Raw genomic sequence first — 21,157 nt, 5'->3', positions numbered from 1 at the left:
AAAGTACCTGAGACTTTTTAAATAAATAGATTGGCTATATGATTGATATCATGCAGTATAATAGCTTGTGGAATTTATGTCATGACTTCCCATACTATGTAACATTAGAAATTGAATTGCTCAGAGGGCATAAGGCCACAATTACCTGCCAACAGCAAATTGACTGTACTATCTACCCATCCACCATCTCCGACCAACCCCCCCCCCCAACTTCAGTATTTTGTCAGATGCTGAGAGCAAAGAATGCTTTTGACTGTCATTGGTCTTGAACATGATTCATGGTTCTCAATCATAAAAGTTGAAAACTTATTGAAAGATTATTATTGAAAATATTTGCATTGTTCCTTCATATTCATTTCTTTCAATATAAGTGAACAAAGTCCCTGATTTCCCTCATAGGTGCTCTGCTCTTGGACTTTATGAGGAAATTGATGCTGGAGCTTACTGGGAAATCGTAGATGGAAAATGGCCAGAGAGTTTGGAACTTCTGCCTGTGGCCCTACGGAGGTAATGGTATATGATAATACAAAGGTCGGGGAAAAGGTGGTCATTTAATAACATTCAAATATACTGCTTAGAAGGGAAAACGAATATGTCACTGGACAGTCTGCGATAAGTATTGTGCAAAAGCTACAAGCATGTCAACTTCGTTGCTAAGAACCTTAAGGAAAGAAAATCATTGTAAAAGAAGTCCAAAACTTTTATACATGAACTTTGCCAATTGTCATATGAAGGTGCCATAACAACCTGTTTGTTATTCCTGTATTTAATTTTATTTTGTGAGTTTGTGTCCATTATAATATAAAGCTTTAAATTAATTAACGTGAAATTCTTATTTACATTTAGGGGATGGGGGTGGGCTGATGTTTATTGCTTGTAAATGGCCCCTTTATGCTTTCTGAATTGGACGGATTGCTGTTATCACATAATTTGGTTAGGCTTTGTCTCCACTTTTGTCAGTCATTCTTTCTTTATCCATCTGCACGTCCATAGGCCCTTAGAGCCGCGCAAATTTATGTCTTTGGACTTGCGGGAGGAAGCCGCAGCACCTGGAGATTACACATTTCATGGGCAGGAAGTACAGAGACTCCTTACGGAACGGTGTTGGAATTGAACTCTGAACTCTGGAACGCTCTGAGTTGTAATAGTGTTGTGCTAACCGTTACACTACTGTGGCGCCCCACGATATATCCCTCTTATATCACATATATCTTGCCTTACATCTTTATCATGCTATCCACCTCAACAATTCATTTGTTTCTCACTCTATTTCCAGCACTTAGTTTATATCAGATTTCCAGCATTTGCAGTGAGTTTTGAGTTACTGAGGTTTATGCCTTTTTTGTTGTTCTTGTTCCTTTCTGCACTGTGAGGAACAACAGGTGGCAACCTTGCCATTTCTTTAGCAGTTTTGTCTGTTTTCCGCAAGGCAAGTTTACTAGCGGGACACACCACCCAGCACGGATGGAAAGCGTACAAGAAGCCAGCTGGATTCAAACCCAGGGCCACTCGCCTCAAAGTCCAGTGTGGATGCCGCTACACCACTGGCCATGTGCCTCTTTTAGGAGGGTGTGTTTTGGAGTGATAGTTGCAGCATTCTGACTGCAAGAAGTGTTTTTTTTTGTTAAATTGTCCAGTCTAAAATCAGCACAATTGTTTTTATTTTCCTCCCTCAGTAAAAAATTCAGTGTGGTGAAGTATGTTGTCAATGAATTATTTCATCTTGCATTCTTACGGTTTTCTACGTGGAAAAGAGCCAGTGAAATGAGGAAGAATGCTAATAATCAAAGAAGCAACTGTAGAGTAAATTCTGCAGTTTACTCAATGTTTTGAAAATGGAATAGAATGAGTAAATTGAAGCAAAAGAAAGATTTACAACAATTCAGCTAAGAATCATTGCACCGTTGTTTGCTTAATGCAATATTACTCACATAATTATTGTTCAACAGGAATCATCAAATTAGATCTTGGTACCACCCAGTTCAGGCTTGAATTTTGATGTAGTAAAGGAGAAAGGAAGCATGTTGGTGCAGCAAATAGCCTTGTGATACTGGAGACATGATTTCAATCCTGATTTCTAGTACTGTCAGCATAGAATTTATCCATTCTCACTGTGACCACGTGGATTCCTAGGAATTCTGCTGTTTCCACCAACATATCCAAGATGGGTGGATTAGTGTAGGAATTAGCAGCAATTTGTATGGGCCAGTATGTAGGTGAGTGACCACAGCTTGGCAAAGTCATTCTTGTCATGCACCAGTATTCTGACATGTACAAGGGTGTGGACAGAACACCGCTCTGGTACAACTTCACCTTGGGGTTCTCATTGATCTAGCTTTGGTGAGTCTGCACTGGATGTAGTCTTTGGTCCCACCATCCTGCTGAATGGTTCTGGCCAGGTAGGTGAATCTGCTGGTTCTGGGAAAGTCAATGCCTTATGTCTTGATGGATGGAGGGGACTCTACATTGAGGCTCCAGAAGATCCTCTGTATTTTCTGGCCAAGAAGGATCTCCAGCCATGCCCTACCCCTTTAGTATCACCAATAGGACATGACCACAATTATCATGAGGAAACATTGGAGATGGATAGGGCATGTGAAGAAAAGAGAAGCCAACTCCATGATCAAGACTGCACTTCATTGGACCCCTGAAGGACGGAGGAAATAGGGGAGACCAAAGACAACTTGGCGCCGTACCGTAGAGGCAGAAATGAGGACGCTGAACCACACCTGGGGCACAATAGAGAAGCTGGCCAAGGATTAACAGAGATGGAGGACATTAATTGCTCCTTAAAAACAGTGGCGCAACAGGCCGAAACTAACCATGTAGGTGAGTGTCAGAATCTGGGTCGAGTTGAGAATATGGCAAGAATAAAATACAAAGTATTAGTGGCATTAGTAGTTGATAGTTGTCATGGGTAGATGGCCAGAAGAATGCGTTTCAGTCTTACATCTCTCAAAGAGGAGTATGCTTGTCTGAATAGACAAGCCTCTCCATTCTGTGTACAGGTGACTCCTCTTACCTTATGGAAGGGTTGTATTCCTATGAAACCATCCTTTCACTAATGGGCTGATAATTTGAGGAATCAGTGGTGGAAAGGGTGAGCAGCAACTTGGAGGATTTCTCCTGGGCCCAGTACATTGACACAATCATGAAGAAAGCCTGTCAGTTGGATTTTGAGGAGCTTTGTTATGTGACTTGTAAAGACTTGTAAATTTCTATAGCTATACAGTGGCATACTTCCTGACAAGTTGCATGACAGCTTGGTATGGAGCTTCCAATGCATAAGATTGCAAAAGGCTGTATGGGATTATAGACTCAGCCAGCCCAATCATGGGCATAATCCTCCCCACAACTGAGGACATCTGCAAGAGACAGTGCCTTAAGAACGTGGTATCTATCACTAAGGACCCTCACCATCTGAGACATGTCCTTGTTACTTCCACTAGGGAGGAGGTACAGGAAGCTGAAGACCCCCACATAACGATTAAGAAACAGCTTCTTCCCCTCGCCTTCAGATTTCTGAATGTACATTACCTTGTTAAACTTTTCTTTTGCACTATTTATTTTGCAATATATAGTTTATTTTTCAAAGTTCTAAGTAAATTTATCAAGCTACATATAAGTTACCACACACTGCACTGAGGTTAATTTTCTCTTTTATGTCTTTGCTGTGCACGGCTGCTAGAAAACAATAAATTTCATTTCATATAAGACATTGATGATAAATTTGATTTGAAATGCTGAGCAGCACCAACATAACTGTCTCATATTTCCACAGAGAGCAGTGCATTTGCAAATCAACTTCAGCAGGAGTAACATTTACTAAAGAGAATAAAAAAACACACTGAAGTTCTAGAAAGCGAGATTTATTCCTGTTATATTTTTTGACCCATAATGATATGCCTTGAAAGAAGAAAAATAATTGGCCAAAACTGAAGCCGATGAATATAACACAGAATAGTACGGCACCAGATAGGCCATTCAGCCCACGATGTTGTGCTGATCTTGATACCAATGTATACTAAATGTTCTCTTCCTGCCTATCATTGCTATCTCTCCATTCCCTTCATATTCATGTGTTTATCTGAAAGACTCTTAAAAAACACTGAACTGCTTACTTCCCCTACATGGGTTACTTCCATGGTAACCCATTCCAAGCACCTACCACTCTATGTAAAAATAAATAAAACTTGCCTCTCCAATTTAGTGAGTGCATTTCTGAAACACAATATAAGCTCATTTCAGAAACTAGAAGTGTTTATGGTCTCAATTTTAACTATGACATTTTATGATTTGAAACAATATTGTCATTCATTTTTTTGACCTTAAGAATAAAATGCACCACTGTCACTGTACTGACCTATGGGACATTATTTTAACTATGCTTGTTTCAGTTCTTACTGGCCAGTCCCTTTACTAACTGTACTTACTGGACTGTAATATTCAGTCGTTCATTATCTGTACTATTGAACATCAGCACACTTGATGCAAATAGTTACGAATTAACTAAAACTCACTTAGGCCTCTTATTATTTAGCTCTTTGGAGAGTGCAGATTTAAGAACTGATACAGACTGAAATAATGTATAATTCCAAAAAAATAGACTCTTCTGGCTGGCTAAATGGTTGGTCAGATGTTGTTAGATCAACATTTGCAGAAAGGCTGTAATGGTTTACAAATTACTTGCAAGTTGTTTTTACAGATTCAACCTGGGACATAATAACATTTGGAAAATGCATGGTATGTTTTCATAATAGGTTCAGATAAATTTTGATGAGTGAATGCCAGCAATTTTACATCCTTCCTAACCAGCAAGTAGAGACCAGTGCCCCATTTACTGCTAACCTGTGGACTGTGACTTGTTTGTGTTCTTGTTCCTCCGTTCTGCACCCTCACAAGTGCATAGTCATAGTGGACGTACAAAGTCAGACATCATGGAGAACAGCCAAGATTATAGCTGGGACCTTAATGTCCAAAGATACACATTGTTTCAAAAGGACAGGCAGGTAGGTGGAGGGGGTGGTGTTGATCTATTGGTAGAGTCGGAAGTTGTTGAATCGTTGTGGGTAGAGCCAAGGAACTGCAAGGGGTAAAAGACCCTGACAAGAGTTGTATAAAGACACCCAAACTGTAGTAAAGATGTAGTTTACAAATTACCATGGGAGATAGAAAATGCATCCCAAAAAGGCAATGTTATGATAGTCATGGAGGGATTTCAATATGCAGGGAGATTGGGAAAATCAGGTTGGTGCTAGATCCCAAGAGGGTGATTTCTAGAATGTCTACAAGATGGCTTTTAGACCAATTTGTGTTTGGGGCCCGTGAGGGTTTCAGCTGCTCTGGACTGGGTGTTGTGCAATGAACTGGAATTGATTAGAGAGCTTAAGATAAGAGAACCCTTAGGGACAAGTGATCATAATATGATAGTATTCATGCTGCAATTTGAGAAGTAGAAGTTAAACTCAGATGCAAGGGAATTACCGAACCATGAGAGAGGAGCTGGCCAAAACTGATTGGAAACAAACATTGACAGGGATGATGGCAGGCAGCAGTGACTGGAATTTCTGGGAGCAATTCAGAAAGTGCAGGATATATACATCCTAAAGAGGAAGAAGTATTCTAAAGGAAGGATAACACAACCGTGGCTGTCAAGAGAAGTCAAAGCCAACATAAAATCTAAGAGGGGACATATGATAGCAAAAATTATTGGGAAGTTAGAGGATTGAGAAGCTTCTAAAAACCAACAGAAGGCAACTAAAGAAGGTCACTAAGAAGGAAAAGATAGAATATGAAAGTAAGCTAGCCAATAATATCAAAGAGGATACCAAACATTTCTTCAGACACCTAAAGTGTAAAAGAGAGGTGAGTGTAGACATTGTACATTGTATTTTGCATCACTCTTCACTGTGGAAAACACCAGCAGTATGCTGGAGGCTCAAGAGTGTCGGGGGCAGAAGTGTGTGAAGTCGCAATTGTTAGGAAGAAGGTGCTTGAGAAACTGAAAGATCTGGATCAGATGGTATACACCCCAGGGTTCTGAAAGAGGTGGCTGAAGAGATTGTAGAGGCATTAGTAATGATCTTTCAGGAATCAATTGACTCCGGTATGGTTCCGGAGGAATGGGAAATTGCAGATGTCACCCCGCTCTTTAAGAAGGGAGAGAGGCAGAAGAAAGGAAATTATAGGCCAGTTAGTCTGACCTCAGGGGTTGGAAGGATGTTGGAGTTGATTGTTTAAGGACATGCTTTTGGGGTACTTGGAGGCTGAGAAGATGTTGGAGTCAATTGCTAAGGTTATAGAGTACTTGGTGATACAGAACACGATAGGACAAAGTCAGCATGATTTCCTTAAGTGAAAATCTTGCCTGATGAACTAGTTAGAATTCTTTGAGGAGGTTACATGTAGGATAGATAAAGGGGATGAAGTGGATGTTGTACACAGTTTCCCCCTGCCATCCGAAGGTAGAGTGTTCCTATGAAATGGTTCGTAAGCCGGAATGTCATAAAGCGAAGAAGCAATTACCATTTGTTTATATGGGAAAATTTTGTGAGCATTTGCAGACCCAAAAATAACCTGCCAAATAACACATAAAACCTAAAATAACAGTAACATATAGTAAAAGCAGGAATGATATGATAAATACACAGCTTATATAAAGTAGAAATACTTTTCCAAAATCGTTGCCTAAACTGTTCTGCGTAGTGAAAATCTCACGCAAGCGCCATTGGCAAAAACACGGCGCAAGCGCTCTCCAGTAACCTTTAAGCTATGAAGCTGCCAAATCAGACCAAATAACATGTAAAAATACACAGCCTATATAAAGTAGAAATAATGTATGTACAGTGTAGTATCACTTACAGGAATTTGGAAGACGTGGAGCACACTGATGGTGGTGTATTAGACTGAGTCGTCGGAGTTTGGGTGGTGCAGTGGCCCCCACCCTCCGGGCAGCGAACCGATACTGAAACGCGAACGCAGGGATACAGTGGTAGCCAGGAGGCACACAGCACATCTTTAAGAAAAAAGCCAAAATAAACATGCTAATTAATTAGGTGCTGCCCGGCACATAATTGTCGGCCCAGATCAGTGCTGATTGCATTGCTTCTGATCTGGGCTGACAATTACGTGTTGGGCGGCACCTAAGTAATTAGCATGTTTATTTCGGCTTTTTTCTTAAAGATGTGCTGTGTGTCTCCCGGCTACTGCTGCATTCTCCGTGAATCGGTATCTGTCCGCGGCCTGGGTGTTGAGGTGGTGGGACACTGGGGTGTCATCTCATCGTCTATTTCCATTAGAGCAGGCAGCTCATCTTCTCCTATGACTGCCCGCCTCGATGTAGAAAGTTGAAGTTCGTCGTCTGCTGTGGCTGATGTGGAAGGCTTGCTTGACTGCTGAGCCTCGCGCATTTTTCTATCATACAAGTCTTTGTAAGCACTCAAACCATCTTGCAAATATCCCCTAAACCGACGTACCTTTTCAGAATTAAAGTTGTACTTCATCATTACTCATTTGGTTTCGATTGTTCTCCTTTCCTTTTCCAATTGCATCAGCTCTTTATCTATCAGTTCTTGGTGAGGGGATGCCCAAACCTCTTCCACATCATCTTCGTCAGCTTCCACAAGCCAAACTCACTTAGTCCTTACTTCGTTCACCACGATCGAAACGCTTAATTATGTCTAGTTTTACGCTAAGTATAACACCCTTACGAGCTCTTTCAGGCTTTTCCGATACCATAGAACTCATCTTGCAAATGGCTGCTCACAGGCACCTGTTCAAGCAATGCCGGCGAGAATGCCGTTCCGAATCCGGGGGAGAGCGGCTGCTCGGGGGGCACGCTGCCTTTTATCGCGTGTTGATTTTTTTTCACGCGCTGCTTTTTTCATAACAGTAAAAATATCTTCTGTTAGCGAAAACAGGGTACTAATGTAGGTCTTTCGTAACAGTGAGGTTTCGTAAAGCGAACGTTTGAAAAGCGGGGGACACCTGTATTTGGATTTTCAGGAGGCCTTTAACAAGGTGCCACACATGGGGCTGCTTATCAAGTTAAGTGCCCATGATATTACAGAAAAGTTAACTAGCATGGTTAAGGCTTTGGCGGATTGGTAGGATGCAGTGAGTGGAAATAAAATGATTCTTGTCTGCTTGGCTGCCAGTGACTAGTGGTGTTCTGCAGGTGTTGGTGTTGGGAGGAGGAGAAGATGGCGGTGCGACGCAGTGCACGCGGCCTCTCCAGTGATGAATATCTGTAATCTGTCAAGTAGGATGCCGTGCACAATTCTGATTTGATGGAGGCAGACGTGAGAGCACAGAGGAACATCTGGTGAAACTTCTGAAATGCCTGCTTCACTGCCGCTGCGACTGTGTGATCCGAAATCTCCGGAGGAGAAGGCCTCGAATCCTCGGCTTTGCCTGTTACTTGGTGGCCGAGGCCGGGGTCAAAGCACTCAGCAGAGATGGTGCTCGGTGTCGGAGGGCTGGTCGGAGGCTCGGAAGTTTTCGGACGGACTCAGAGTTGGACTGTAGTTGAGTGCTTTCAGAATGCTGCATCGGCAAGTTTGCAGCGCTGGAAGCTCATGGCGGAGAGAGTTTTCTTCCTTCTACCGTCTGCGTGAGATGATGGGCTATCGGGACTTTGAGACTTTTTTTGGCAGTGCCCATGGTCTGCTCTTATCAAATTACAGTATTGCTTTGCACTGTTGTAACTATATGTTATAATTATGTGGTTTTTGTCAGTTTTAGTCCTGGTCTGTCTTGTGATTCTGTGATACCATACCGGAAGAACATCGTATCATTTTTTTAATGCATGCATTTCTAAATGACAATAAACGAGGACTGAGTGTGCTCATAATCTAATCTAAAATTCTTTTTTATGCTGTATATCAACAATTTAAATGATGGAATAGATGGCTTTGTTGTCAGCTTTTCTGATGATACTAAGATTGGACCAGGGCAGGTAGTGTTGAAAAAACAGGCTGCAGAAGGACTTAGACAGATTAGGAGAATGGGCTAGAAAGTGGCAAATGAAATTCACTGTTGGAAAATGCATGGTCATGCACTTTGGTAGAAGAAATGAATGTGCAGGCTATTTTCTAAACAGGGAGAAAATCCAAAAATCTGAGATGCAAAAGGACCTCAGAGTCCTTGTGCAGAACACCCTCAAGTTTAACTTGCAGGTTGGATCATTGGTAAGGAAGGCAAATGCAATGTTAGCATTCATTTCAAGAGGTCTAGAATACAAGAGCAGGAATATGATGCTGAGGCTTTATAAGGAATTGGTGAGGCCTCACCTTGAGTATTGTGAACAGCTTTTGGCTCCTCATCTAAGAAAAGATGTGCTGGCATTGGAGAGGGTCCAGAGGCAGTTCACAAGGATAATTACGGGAATGAAAGGATTATCATACGAGGAACATTTGATGGCTCTGGGTCTGTACTGGTTATAATTTAGAGGGATGAGGAGGGATCTCATTGAAAACTTTTGAATGTTGAAATGCCTAGACAGAGTAGATGTGGAAAGGATGTTTCCTGTGGTGGGAGAGTCTAGGACAAGAGGACACAGCCTCAGGATAGAAGGGCATCCATTTAAAACAGAGATGCAGAGAAATTTCTTTAGCCGGTGTGTGGTGATTTTGTGGAATTTGTTACCACCAGTAGCTGTGGAGGCCAGGTTGTTGGGTGTATTTAAGGCAGAGTATCAAAGGTTACTGGGAGAAGGCTGGGGAATGGGGCTGAGGAGGAGAAAAAAAGATCAGACATGTTTGAATGATGGATCAGACTCAATGGGCCAAATAGCCTAATTCTGCTCCTATGTCTTATGGTCTTCCTAAGAATAGTGTGTAACCATTTGTGGACGCACTAAACAATTGCATATACATACTGTGGCCACTAGGAAATGTGCTAAACAGTTACATATATATTGGTAGTTATAAAAAATACAGCAGGCAATTAATTGTTAAACTGCACAGAAAATAACAATTATGCAGTCTAATCCAACACCTTTCTTATCCATGTACCTATCCAAATGTCTGTTATCTGTTAAATATTGTCAGAGTATCTGCCTTTGCAGCTTTGTGTGGTGTAGCTGGGTGAAGTAATTTATACAGTGTTGTCACTGTATAACAGAGGGAAAGTGAAAATGGTCAGCCTCTATCATAAGTTTCTGTATATAGTAATTTAACAACGACCCAATCTGTAGCAGCAATATTAAATGGTGGACAAGTATTGGTAAGGGTACAAAGAATAATTTCTCTTTTTAAAATATTGCTATTTCATCTCTCTACCTTCAGTAGTCTTCATGTAAACTCTAAGGCATTCAATCCATCTTAAAGCCCATTTGAGTAGAGTGCTTAAGGGAATGCAGCAAATAGGGCTTCAGCTTGCATCTCATGCAAGTGAATGCACCTCTGCCAGTGCCGCAGAAAAGACTGATGCACATTCTGGCTATGTCTCCTGTTATGCTCAGAATAATTTCTGACTTGAGGCAAGGTTGTTATGAACTGAGTCAAATTTGTTACAATATGATCTACAAGTTTAAAGCTATTGTTCCACTAGCTGGCATTATTGGGCCATGACTTTCCATTTAAAAAATTCTACATAGGGTGAATACTACCAAAACATTGACAGTGGTAGTTAAGGGGAAATAATGTGGGGAGTGTCACTATTACTGCCCCTCTGATACAGTAAAATAGGCATTTGTAAAGATTGATTTTATATTAAATGATAAAACATTTTAAATCAGTTTTGCATGTGGTTCCAGTTCTCCATGCTCACCACCTCTAGATTCTTGAGTTCATCTACAAACTGTATAAGTGATGGCATATGTTTCATTAGGCTTGCTTGGATGAGTCCATTTCATAGTGTAAACACTGATGAACAAGAAAGTAAGAATGAAAAAAATAAAACATTATTTGAATTAGGAAGGTGTTTCAATAATGAAAAGATGAATTTGAAGTCGAAAGATAATTTTTAAAGCACTTTCTTTGTTTTAAGATTGGGAGAAAGAGTTGCATCATCAGAATTTCAATTTTTGTTATGTCGTTCTTGCTTTTTAAATGGATGAATATGCTGCTCATCAGAGTTGCTGAATGTCATTGGAAATTGATGACTTTTGACTCTAGCATACTGATTTAATTAGCATGTTGGAGTGATTTAATTATAAATCATTCAATGGAAAACTGGTAATATTTTAAAATTCAATTAAAGGCAAACCATTTTTCTTATTGCACAAATGCTAAAAATGCAATTACTTACTTTTTTCATATATCATATCTATCCTGTATCTATCTTAACATTGGCCTCCGGTGTTTTGTCCTTTCAGAATTTTTATAGGTTTACTTTCTTATTTGTATTACACACCTACTGTGACTGATGACATTTATTTGTTTCATATTTGGTTATATCATTCAGTCCTTCATGTTTGTAGTGTTCTAATAGCCAGTGCTGGAGTTTTGATGGGGTCGAGTTGGGGGAGTGGGGGTAACTCTAGATGCTGCATTTCTTTTCTTTTCAGCATATGGCTGAACAAGTAAACAAAATGTTAATGTAATGAATTAATTTTAGGAAAAATGAATGTGTAATTGATTGTTCCCCAGTATAGCTGATCCAAGGAGGTATCACAGGATATATTTCTAATGGTTCAGATTTCTACTGCTATGCTGTGAGGTATTTTTATTTTAGCAATGTGTCCTGCTAGTATGAGTGTTTTGGTTTTGGCTAAAGGTAAAGAGCCATGTTATCCTACTTAGGAGTGTTGTGTCAGCCAGTCGGGGTTGTCTTGGGGTACAAGTTGTCATATCCTGCCCAGTGGGATGTGACGGAACATTCGAGAGAGCTGAGCAGGATCAGATTTCTGAAGGACAGTAGTCTGGTTTGGGGTCTTTTGGTTGGAGTGCAGTGTTGGGCACAAGGGAAGACAACACAGAATGCTGTTGGAAGGAGAGGCCCTGTTGTAAGAACTGCTTTGTGCTGGTGAATGGTTCTGAGGAGGAAGTGGCAATACTCCTGAGTTAGCCAGTTCATTCGAGATGGTCTTTGAGGGAAGTTCGAACTGTGACTGGTGTCTTTCATGCAGAACGTGGGTTCAGTGCGTGAGTAAAGCAATACACCGGACTACTCCAGGAATAAGCTCCAATGTTTATGAGCACATTGAATTGGTTTAACTATAATGGGCCCTTTTATCTTTCTTTTTCTGTGAATTGTTTGATAAAGTTGAAAATTGGTAAATACAATTCCCTTATTATTTTATGCTGGTGTACAATCTGTCATTTCTTGGCAACCAATAATGGTGTTTGAGGCAGTATTTGCTACAATCCGTGTTCCTTAATTGGATCCTAACTTCCTGTTTGGTTGAACTCCAAAGCACGCTGACCCTAGACATGTATTGCTTATAAATGTGGCCTTCTCACAGCTGAGTCATGTGGCTGTTAGCAGAGTTAGCTAATGAGCCAAGTTCCTATGTGTGCCCGGTGAGAGGGTTGCCTATTCAAATGATAAATAATTGGATAGAATTGATATGTAATTGGCAAATATAATGTGTGGATAATTTGAGGTGCACAGGTGTTGGTTTTTAGTGCTAATGTAGGAACCATGTATCTATTTTCTATTGTGCATTTCTTATAGGTTTCAATCATTTGTTGTCACTTGGGTTTGGGCGTGGTAGAAGCAAAAGGGTATAGCTATGTATTCACTTAGTTTAGTTGATAAGAGTGAGCTGGAGGTGATTTTTTTTGTTGACTTTAATTACTCTAATTATTCTTATTTTGCTATATCACTAATTTTCTTTCATTAGTTTTTATTGCTATAATATTGTTTGTCTTTGCTGATTTCATAATAAGAGATTGAACGTACTTTTTTCAATTTGGAACTCAATTGTTTGGAAGTGCGTCACACAGTGTCAATTCCCATACTCAGTGGTTTCAGATTACTTTCAAGTAACTGCTACATTTTTTTTATCAACAAAAAAAATATAGATATACAAAAAGGAACACCAGTCTATGGCAAAGGATTGCCTCAGACCTGTTCAGTGAAACTGGAGCAGCTGTGGTAGGATTAGCTGCAACCTTTTGATAATTTATGCTGTGTATTTGTGGTTTGAACTCTTGTTTTGAATGGTCAGCATTGCCTGTCTATTGTGGCCTGTTGCATGGTGTTTGTCTGGGGGTTCGTCATTTTTGTTTTATTGAAGTGCTGAAACATTGTCCCTGTTGCAGACTGAACTTAATGCTGTTTGTTTGGTCTGGTTTAAGCACAGTGGATGCTTGGGCAGTTTGTTTTGCTGCCTATGTTTATTGAACAGTAGATCACTGATGCATTTTGCAAATGTGCTGTGGGTGAACAAAGGTAATTGCGAGTTGCACAATAGGGAGAAAGTAACATGAGTGAATTGAAGCATGGAACTGACGTCAGCGACCTTGAGGCCAGGGCTCGCAAAAGAGAAACTTTGAAAGTTTTAGCAGGTAGAATCAAAAATCTTCGAAAGAAGTATAAAATAAATTTCAACAAAATTACAGCTCTAAGGATCTTATGAAAAATAAAGAAAATATCTCACAAGTGCAATCTTATCTTGAGGACTTGACTGATCTCTGTGAAGCTATTGCTAAGCAATACCAAATACTCGTGTCATTACTTCCAAGAAAAGAACAGGAAAAACAGAAAAAACAATATGAATGTTTTTCAAATATTAGTAGCAATCGCAGTTTATTTATAGAGGCAATGAAACAATGGCTGATCCAAAAATATTATATTGAAGATCGTGTTGCAGCAACAAGTAAGTATGTGTCTCATCTTATATCAGATAATGTTTCTCAAATTCCAAGGCATGTTTTAATTACGTATATAGCAGATGACCCACAGGATGATGTGAAACTGAATGACAGTCTGTCAGGTGTCAGTGCTCGAAGTTCTGCTGCAGGAAGAAAATCTTCAGTGTCTCACACCTCCTCTGTACACGTTAAAACAAGCTGATTTAACTGCATTAATTGCACGTCAATCATTATAGAACATAGAAAACCTACAGCACAATACAGGCCCGTCGGCCCACAATGCTGTGCCGAACATTTGCTTACTTTAGAAATTACTAGGGCTACCCATAGCCCTCTATTTTTCAAAGCTCAGTGTACCTATCCAGGCACCTTTTAAAAGACCCTTCTGCCTCCACCACAGTCGCCAGCAGCCCATTCCACGCACTCACCACTCTCTGAATAAAAAAAACTTACCCCTGACATCCCCTCTGTACCTACTTCCAAACATCTTAAAACTGTGCCCTTGCATGTTAGCTATTTCAGCCCTGGGAAAAAGCCTCTGACTATCCACACAAACAATGTCTCTCATCATCTTATACACCTCTATCAGGTCACCTGTCATCCTCTGTGGCTCCAAGGAGAAAAGGCCAAGTTCACTCAATCTATTCTCGTAAGGTATGCTCCCCAATCCAGGAAACATACTTGTAAATCTCCTCTGCACCCACATCCTTCCTGTAGGAGGTGACCAGAACTGAGCACAGTAATCCAGGTGGGGTCTGACCAGGTCCTCTACAGCTGTAATGTTACCTCTCAGCTGTTGAACTCAATCCCATGGTTGATGAAGGCCAATACACCATATGCCTCCTTAAGCACAGAGTCAGCTTGCATAGCAGCTTTGAGTGTCCTATGGACTTGGACCGCAAGATCCCTCTGAGTCTCCACACTGCCATTAATACTATATCCTGCCATCATACTTGACCTACCAAAATGAACCACATCACACTTATCTGGGTTGAACTCCATCTGCCACTTCTCAGCCCAGTTTTGCATCCTATCGATGTCCTGCTGTAAGCTCTGACAGGGAGATGCAAATCAATATTGGGGAAATTAAAATCTCCCACCTCGACAACCCTGTTATTATTGCATCTTTCCAGAATATGTCTCCATATCTACTCCTCGATGTCCCATTGTTTCTAACTTCCACCCCCAGAGACTAAGTAGACAATCCCTCCATGACTTCTTCCTTTTCTGCAGCCGTGACACTACCTCTGATCAGCAGTGCCATACCTCCACCTCTTTTGCCTCCGTCCCTGTCCTTTCTGAAACATCTATTGCCTGGCACTCTAAGTAGCCATTCCTACCCTTGAGCCATCCAAGTCTCTGTAATGGCGACAACATCATAGCTCCAAGTGCGGATCCATGCTCTAAGCTCATCCACTTTGTTCATGATACTCCTTGGATTAAAATAGACACATCTCAAACCATCAGTCTGAACGGATCCCTTCTCTATCACCTGCCTATCCTCCCTCTCACACTGTCTACAAGCTTTCTCTATTTGTGAGCCAACTGCCCCTTCCTCCGTCTCTTCAGTTCGGTTCCCACTCCCCAGAATTTAAACTCTCCCCAATAGCCTAACAAACCTTCCTGCCAGAATATTGATCCCCCTCAGATTTAAGTGCAACCTGACCTTTTTGTACAGGTCACTCCTGCCCCAAAAGAGGTCCCAATGATCCAGAAATCTGAATCCCTGACCCCTGCTCCCAATGATCCAGAAATCTGAATCCCTGACCCCTGTTCCAATTCCTCAGCCGCTCATTTATCCTCCACTGCATGTCACTTTATATAACTCCCTTGTTCATTCGTCCCCCCATCCCTCCCCACTGATCTCCCTCCTGGCACTTATCCGTGTAAGCGGAACAAGTGCTACACATGCCCTTACACTTCCTCCCTTACCACCATTCAGGGCCCCAAACAGTCCTTCCAGGTGAGGCATCACTTCACCTGTGAGTCGACTGGGGTGATATACTGCGTCCGGTGCTCCCGATGTGGCCTTTTATATATTGGTGAGACCCGACGCAGACTGGGAGACCACTTTGCTGAACATCTACGCTCTGTCCGCCAGAGAAAGCAGGATCTCCCAGTGGCCACACATTTTAATTCCACATCCCATTCCCATTCTGACATGTCTATCCACGGCCTCCTCTACTGTAAAGATGAAGCCACACTCAGGTTGGAGGAACAACACCTTATATTCCGTCTGGGTAGCCTCCAACCTGATGGCATGAACATTGACTTCTCTAACTTCCGCTAGGCCCCACCTCCCCCTCGTACCCCATCTGTTACTCATTTTTATGCACACATTCTTTCTCTCACTCTCCTTTTTCTCCCTCTGTCCCTCTGAATATACCTCTTGCCCATCCTCTGGGTCACCCCCCCCCTGTCTTTCTTCCCGGACCTCCTGTCCCATGATCCTCTCGTATCCCCTTTTGCCTATCACCTGTCCAGCTCTCGGCTCTATCCCTCCCCCTCCTGTCTTCTCCTATCATTTTGCATCTCCCCCTCCCCCTCCAGCTTTCAAATCCCTTACTCACTCTTCCTTCAGTTAATCCTGATGAAGGGTCTCGGCCTGAAACGTCGACTGCGCCTCTTCCTATAGATGCTGCTTGGCCTGCTGCGTTCACCAGCAACTTTGTGTGTTGCATGTCACTTTATTCTATTTCTCAACGGCACTAAAATGATCCAACGCTGTTACCTTGCTACCTCTAGTAACGGCTCAAAATAGTGGAATTTCTGAAGGTGCTTATTGTGAACCGGTGGGTTTTTAAGACATTTTCGATATCACACCAAAGTTGTTACATAAAATAAGACAATGTTTTGGGAGAGAAATTAACATGTGTAAGCGATCGGTTAAAAATGTTTTAAGTTTTAAGTAAAAAACAATTTTCAGTATGGCTGACATCTACTATATGGATGTTACTAGAATCACTGGACCTTAGCTTTTATCAGTCTTTTTAATGAATTAATTGAAATGACAGTATGCTTCAAGTTTGCTTAGCATACAGAAATAGGTGGGAAAGTGAGCTGCAAAGTGGACTAAAGAAGTCTGTAAAGAGATACTGGCAGATTAAATATTATACAGAGGTATCTGGAAGAGTGAGCAGAAAAGTTAAAACATAACCACGGTAATCATTTAGGAAACGAACAGAAGGCATGTTGACCATTGCAAAGGGGTTGGAGTACAAAAATGAAGTCTTGCTGCAATTGCAGAAGGCTTCAGTGATCTATAGAAGATATAATGTGTCTGTTTGTACTGCACAGAAGATTTACTGAACTTGAAGGCTGTATAGCGTAAGTTCACTTCTATCTAATGGCCTTGTAAGTGGTAAGAGCCATATGGCTACCTCTGTTTCTTATGTTCTCTGGTGCCTAAGCAAATAGCCATATGTTGTCAATGTGTGCAAGATATTTAATTGGTAGAAATGTGTTTCATGTTAATCTTCTGCTCATTCCAATCACCCACACACGCAAGCAACAATCAGAAATTGCTAGTTCAAAAACTATGGAAAGCACTGATGTTTCTGTTTCTCTACCTCAGAAACGTTAAGATCCTTTTTATACTGATCGTCACAACACCAGAAATGTCAGAAGAAAATCTAGATGATTGACTATATGTGCATGTGCTCGATACATTTGTAAGTTATGTGCATCATTTGTCAGAATCGGGCTTATAATCTTTGACATATGTCATGAAACTTGTTGCTTTATGGCAGCAGTACAATGCAAGACATAAAAATTACTATAATATCCAAAAAGTGCAAAAGACGAAATATGAGGTAATGTTCATGGGCCTTTCTGAAATCTGTTGGTGAAAGGTAAAAAGCTCTTCTTAAAACATTAAGAGTGGGTCCTGTATCTCCTTTCCAGTAGCAGAAATATGAAAAGGACCTGTCTTAGGTGGTAGGTGTCTTTAATGATGGCTGTCTCCTCTTAAGGTACTGTCTCTTGAAGATGTCAAGATCGACACAGACTGGTCTCTCAGTGAGGAAGTTGTTGAGGGAGGTTCAGAGGCCTGGAACTGAGGGTATGATTGTGTTGAACGCTGAGCTGTAGCCAATAAACAGCAGCCTGATGTAGGTATTGCTATTGTCCAGGTGATCCAAGGCCAAGTGGAGAGCCAGTGAGATCGCATCTGCTGTAAACCTATTGTGGCAATAGGCAAATTGCAGTGGGTCCAGGTCCTTGCTTAGGCAGGAGTTGATTATAACTGTGACCAACCTCTCAAAGCATTTCATCGCAGTAGATGTAAGTGGCACTGGATGGTAGTTATTGAGGCAGCTCACCCTTTTGTTCTTGGGCACCAGTATGATTGTCATCCTTTTGAAGTAGGTTGGAACCTCAACTGCAGCAGTGAGATTGAAGATGTCCTTGAGCACTCCTGCCAGTTGGTTGGCACAGGTTTTCAGAGCCCTACCAGGTACACCATCAGAGCCTGATACCTGACAAGGGTTCACCCTCTTGAAAGATGTTCTGATGTCGGCCTCAGAGATTACAGGGTTACCAGATGCCGCAGGGATTTGCACAGGTGTAGTTTTATTCTCCCTTTCAAAGTGTGCATAGAAGGCTTTGAGTTCACCTGAGAGTGAAGCATCACAGCCATTCATGATGTTGGGTTTCACTTTGTAGCAAGTAATAGCCTGTAAACCCTGCCAAAGCTGACATGCAAACAATTCCATCTCTAACCTCAATCGGATTTGTTGTTTTGCCTTTAAAATAGCCTTCTGTCAGTCAGACCTGGACTTCTTGTATGGTCCTCAATGCCACTGATCTAGTCCTCAGCAGACTATGAATTTGCTGGTTCATCCACAGATTTTGGTTTCAGTACGTCCAGTATGTTCTCAAAGGCACACACTCATCCACATTGGTCTTGATGAAGTCAGTGACAACTTTGGCATATTCATTCTGACGTTAAGATGAGTCCCTGAATATTGTCCAATCCACTGACTCAAAGCAATCCTTTAAGTGCTCCTCCACCTCCTTTAACCATACTTTCTAGGTCCTCATCACTGCTTCTGTAGTCTCTGCCTATACGCTAGGAGTAGAAATACAGCCTTTCCAAAGTGTGAGTGTGGAATGGCATGGTAAGCATTCTTGATGGTGATATAACAGTGATCAAGTTTGTTGGCTCGTCTGGTTCCACAGGTGATATATCAGTGGTAGATATTCTGAGACTTCTTCAGGATGGCCTGGTTGAAATCTCCCACAATGATAGGGAAAGCATCTGAGTGCACAGTTTCATGCCTGCTGATGCATTGCTCAGCTTCTCCAGTGCCTACCTGATGTTAGTCTGAGGTGGAATGTACACCATTACCAGAATGATAGTGGAAAACTCCCTTGGCAGATAAAATGCATGACATCTGACTGCTACACATTCCATCAGGTGAGCTGTACTGAGATAAAACCACGGGATTTATGCACCATGATGCACCATAAAGCATACTCCCACGTCTGCCTTATTAAGACTGAGCTGTCCTGTCTTTACGGGGAATGATGAAGCCACCAAGCTGCAGCACTGCATTTGAAATGTGGGGGATAGCCCTGTTTCCATGAGACAAGTCTCTCTGGTTGTGCCTGTGATGGAACCTGCTGAGTCTATAACCCTGTGCAACCTCTTGCAATCCTGTGCATTGGAGGCTGCATACCAGGCTGTGATCCAGCCAGTCAGAATGCTATCCATGTTACATCCATAGAAATTTGCAAGAGTCTTTGGTAACATGCACAATGTCCTCAAATTCCTACTGAAGTAGAGCCACTGGCATGATCGTATCATCATCATCCATGCAGCAGTGAGGGAACTGTGATACTCATTGTTTGTACTTTCCCATAAAGCAGGCATCCTATCTCTCCTGGAAGTTCTGGGAGTCTCCCACATATTGGCTCTCTGATGCCTGCAAATTATATACAATATCCCAGAAATCGATTTTTTTTGAGAGTGAACGAGAGAGCACGAGAGAGAGAGAGCGAGTGAGAGAGAGCGCCATCGCAGAGTGTTCCAAAAAAAGAAAATATAAAATGTACATCACCCCAGACTACATTAAAGTGTACCCCTGCCCAATAGGGGTCAAAAATAACGACCGTGTTGCTCGCTGCACTGTTTGCAACAGTGACTTTTCTATTGTCCATGGTGGGTTAAGACTGTAAAAGACATGTTGAGGTGAGTTTAACAGGTGTCATTCGTTCATTAGCATAGCTAACGTTATTTAAACTAGCTGGCTAGCTGCTAAGGAGCTACTCTATTGCAGACATCCCACCTCTCCAAGAAGTTCTAGAGTCTCCCACAAATTGATGATGCTAGCTCCCTGAGATGAGTTTTTGCAGGGTAGGATGTCTGCATAAAGTGTGCCTCTTGTCCTCTTCAGTCCTCTTCTGCCTTGGTTTGATTGCATTTTTGTTTAAATTGTGATTAATCATGAATCTTATTTGGTCATTTTTTTCAAGTAATTTACTGAACAAATCAAAATACACGTTTGTGTAATGATAATAGTTTCACTTTTTCTCAAGAAGTACTTGTTAACTGCAATAAATGTTAAAGCACAAATATCATTGGCTTGTAGATGCTTCTGTTCAACATCTACTTACACTATGAAAAGTATCTGATGCCATTTGTTACTTTTAAAATAGAATTTGTCATGCTGCGAATTGCACTGTACATGTACGTTGCAGTGTTCATTTTAATCTTAAGTAATTACTGTGTATGTATGTTATGGAGCACTGGCATTGCTTTACTTTGCGATAACTGGATGTACAATCTGTTTGACAATTGATTCATAATATAATTTTATTGGAATGAAGTAATTTCTGCCCAATGGTACTTAATGGTTTGTGTCATTTGTTCAAAGACATACAACAAGTTCCATGGAAATGACAAATGGCATCAGACCCAATATCAAGGTCTGTCTTTGACATCTTAAACATCTCTCTTAAGGTCAAACATTCATTTTTTGAACAGAGCATTTTTTTTTAACATTCATAACAAACAACTGCGTATGTTAATTTAACATGGCAAAAAATTCAAAAGAGTTCATCTAGAACGTGGGACAGGTTGGACCTGTAGAGAAGAGATGACTTGCCCCTAAACTGGAGGTGGACTAATATCCTAGCAGGAAGATTTGTTAGTGCAGTACAGGGTGTGTGTGTTGGGGAGGGGGGTGAGGGTTAAACAAGAGTTGCAGGGGGATGGGAACCAGGGAGCCAGAACAGATAGTAGGTTGGTCGTGGACACAGATGTTGCTAAGACCTTAGACAAAGTCAAGAAGCAAAAGGTTGAGCATGGTGAGGCTAGTGCTCAACTATCATTCTGAGTTCTGTATATATCAATGCAAGAAGTTTTGTAGGAAAGGCAGATGAGCTCAGAACAAGGA

At 41.3% G+C, this 21,157-nt stretch overlaps 1 protein-coding gene across 5 annotated transcripts in view; it reads left to right on the top strand.

Moving 5' to 3' along the window:
- Window positions 1-21,157, top strand: part of LOC134349620 (spermatogenesis-associated protein 13-like) — a 252,000-nt gene that overhangs the window by 103,568 nt on the left and 127,275 nt on the right. For 2 of the 5 annotated variants that reach the window (XM_063054213.1, XM_063054214.1), the window contains exon 2: window positions 400-507. The exons of 1 other annotated variant lie outside the window; for it this stretch is intronic. In XM_063054213.1, coding sequence (XP_062910283.1) covers window positions 466-507 — 42 coding nt within the window. In that variant the 5' untranslated portion in view covers window positions 400-465. Of the gene's footprint in view, window positions 1-399; window positions 508-16,828; window positions 17,088-21,157 lie in introns of those variants that run through there. 2 more of the 5 variants (XM_063054216.1, XM_063054217.1) reach the window with 2 other exon arrangements.

Source organism: Mobula hypostoma, chromosome 7 (assembly GCF_963921235.1).
Source record: "Mobula hypostoma chromosome 7, sMobHyp1.1, whole genome shotgun sequence".
Taxonomy (NCBI): domain Eukaryota; kingdom Metazoa; phylum Chordata; class Chondrichthyes; order Myliobatiformes; family Myliobatidae; genus Mobula; species Mobula hypostoma.
This window is presented reverse-complemented; position numbering and strand designations above follow the sequence as displayed.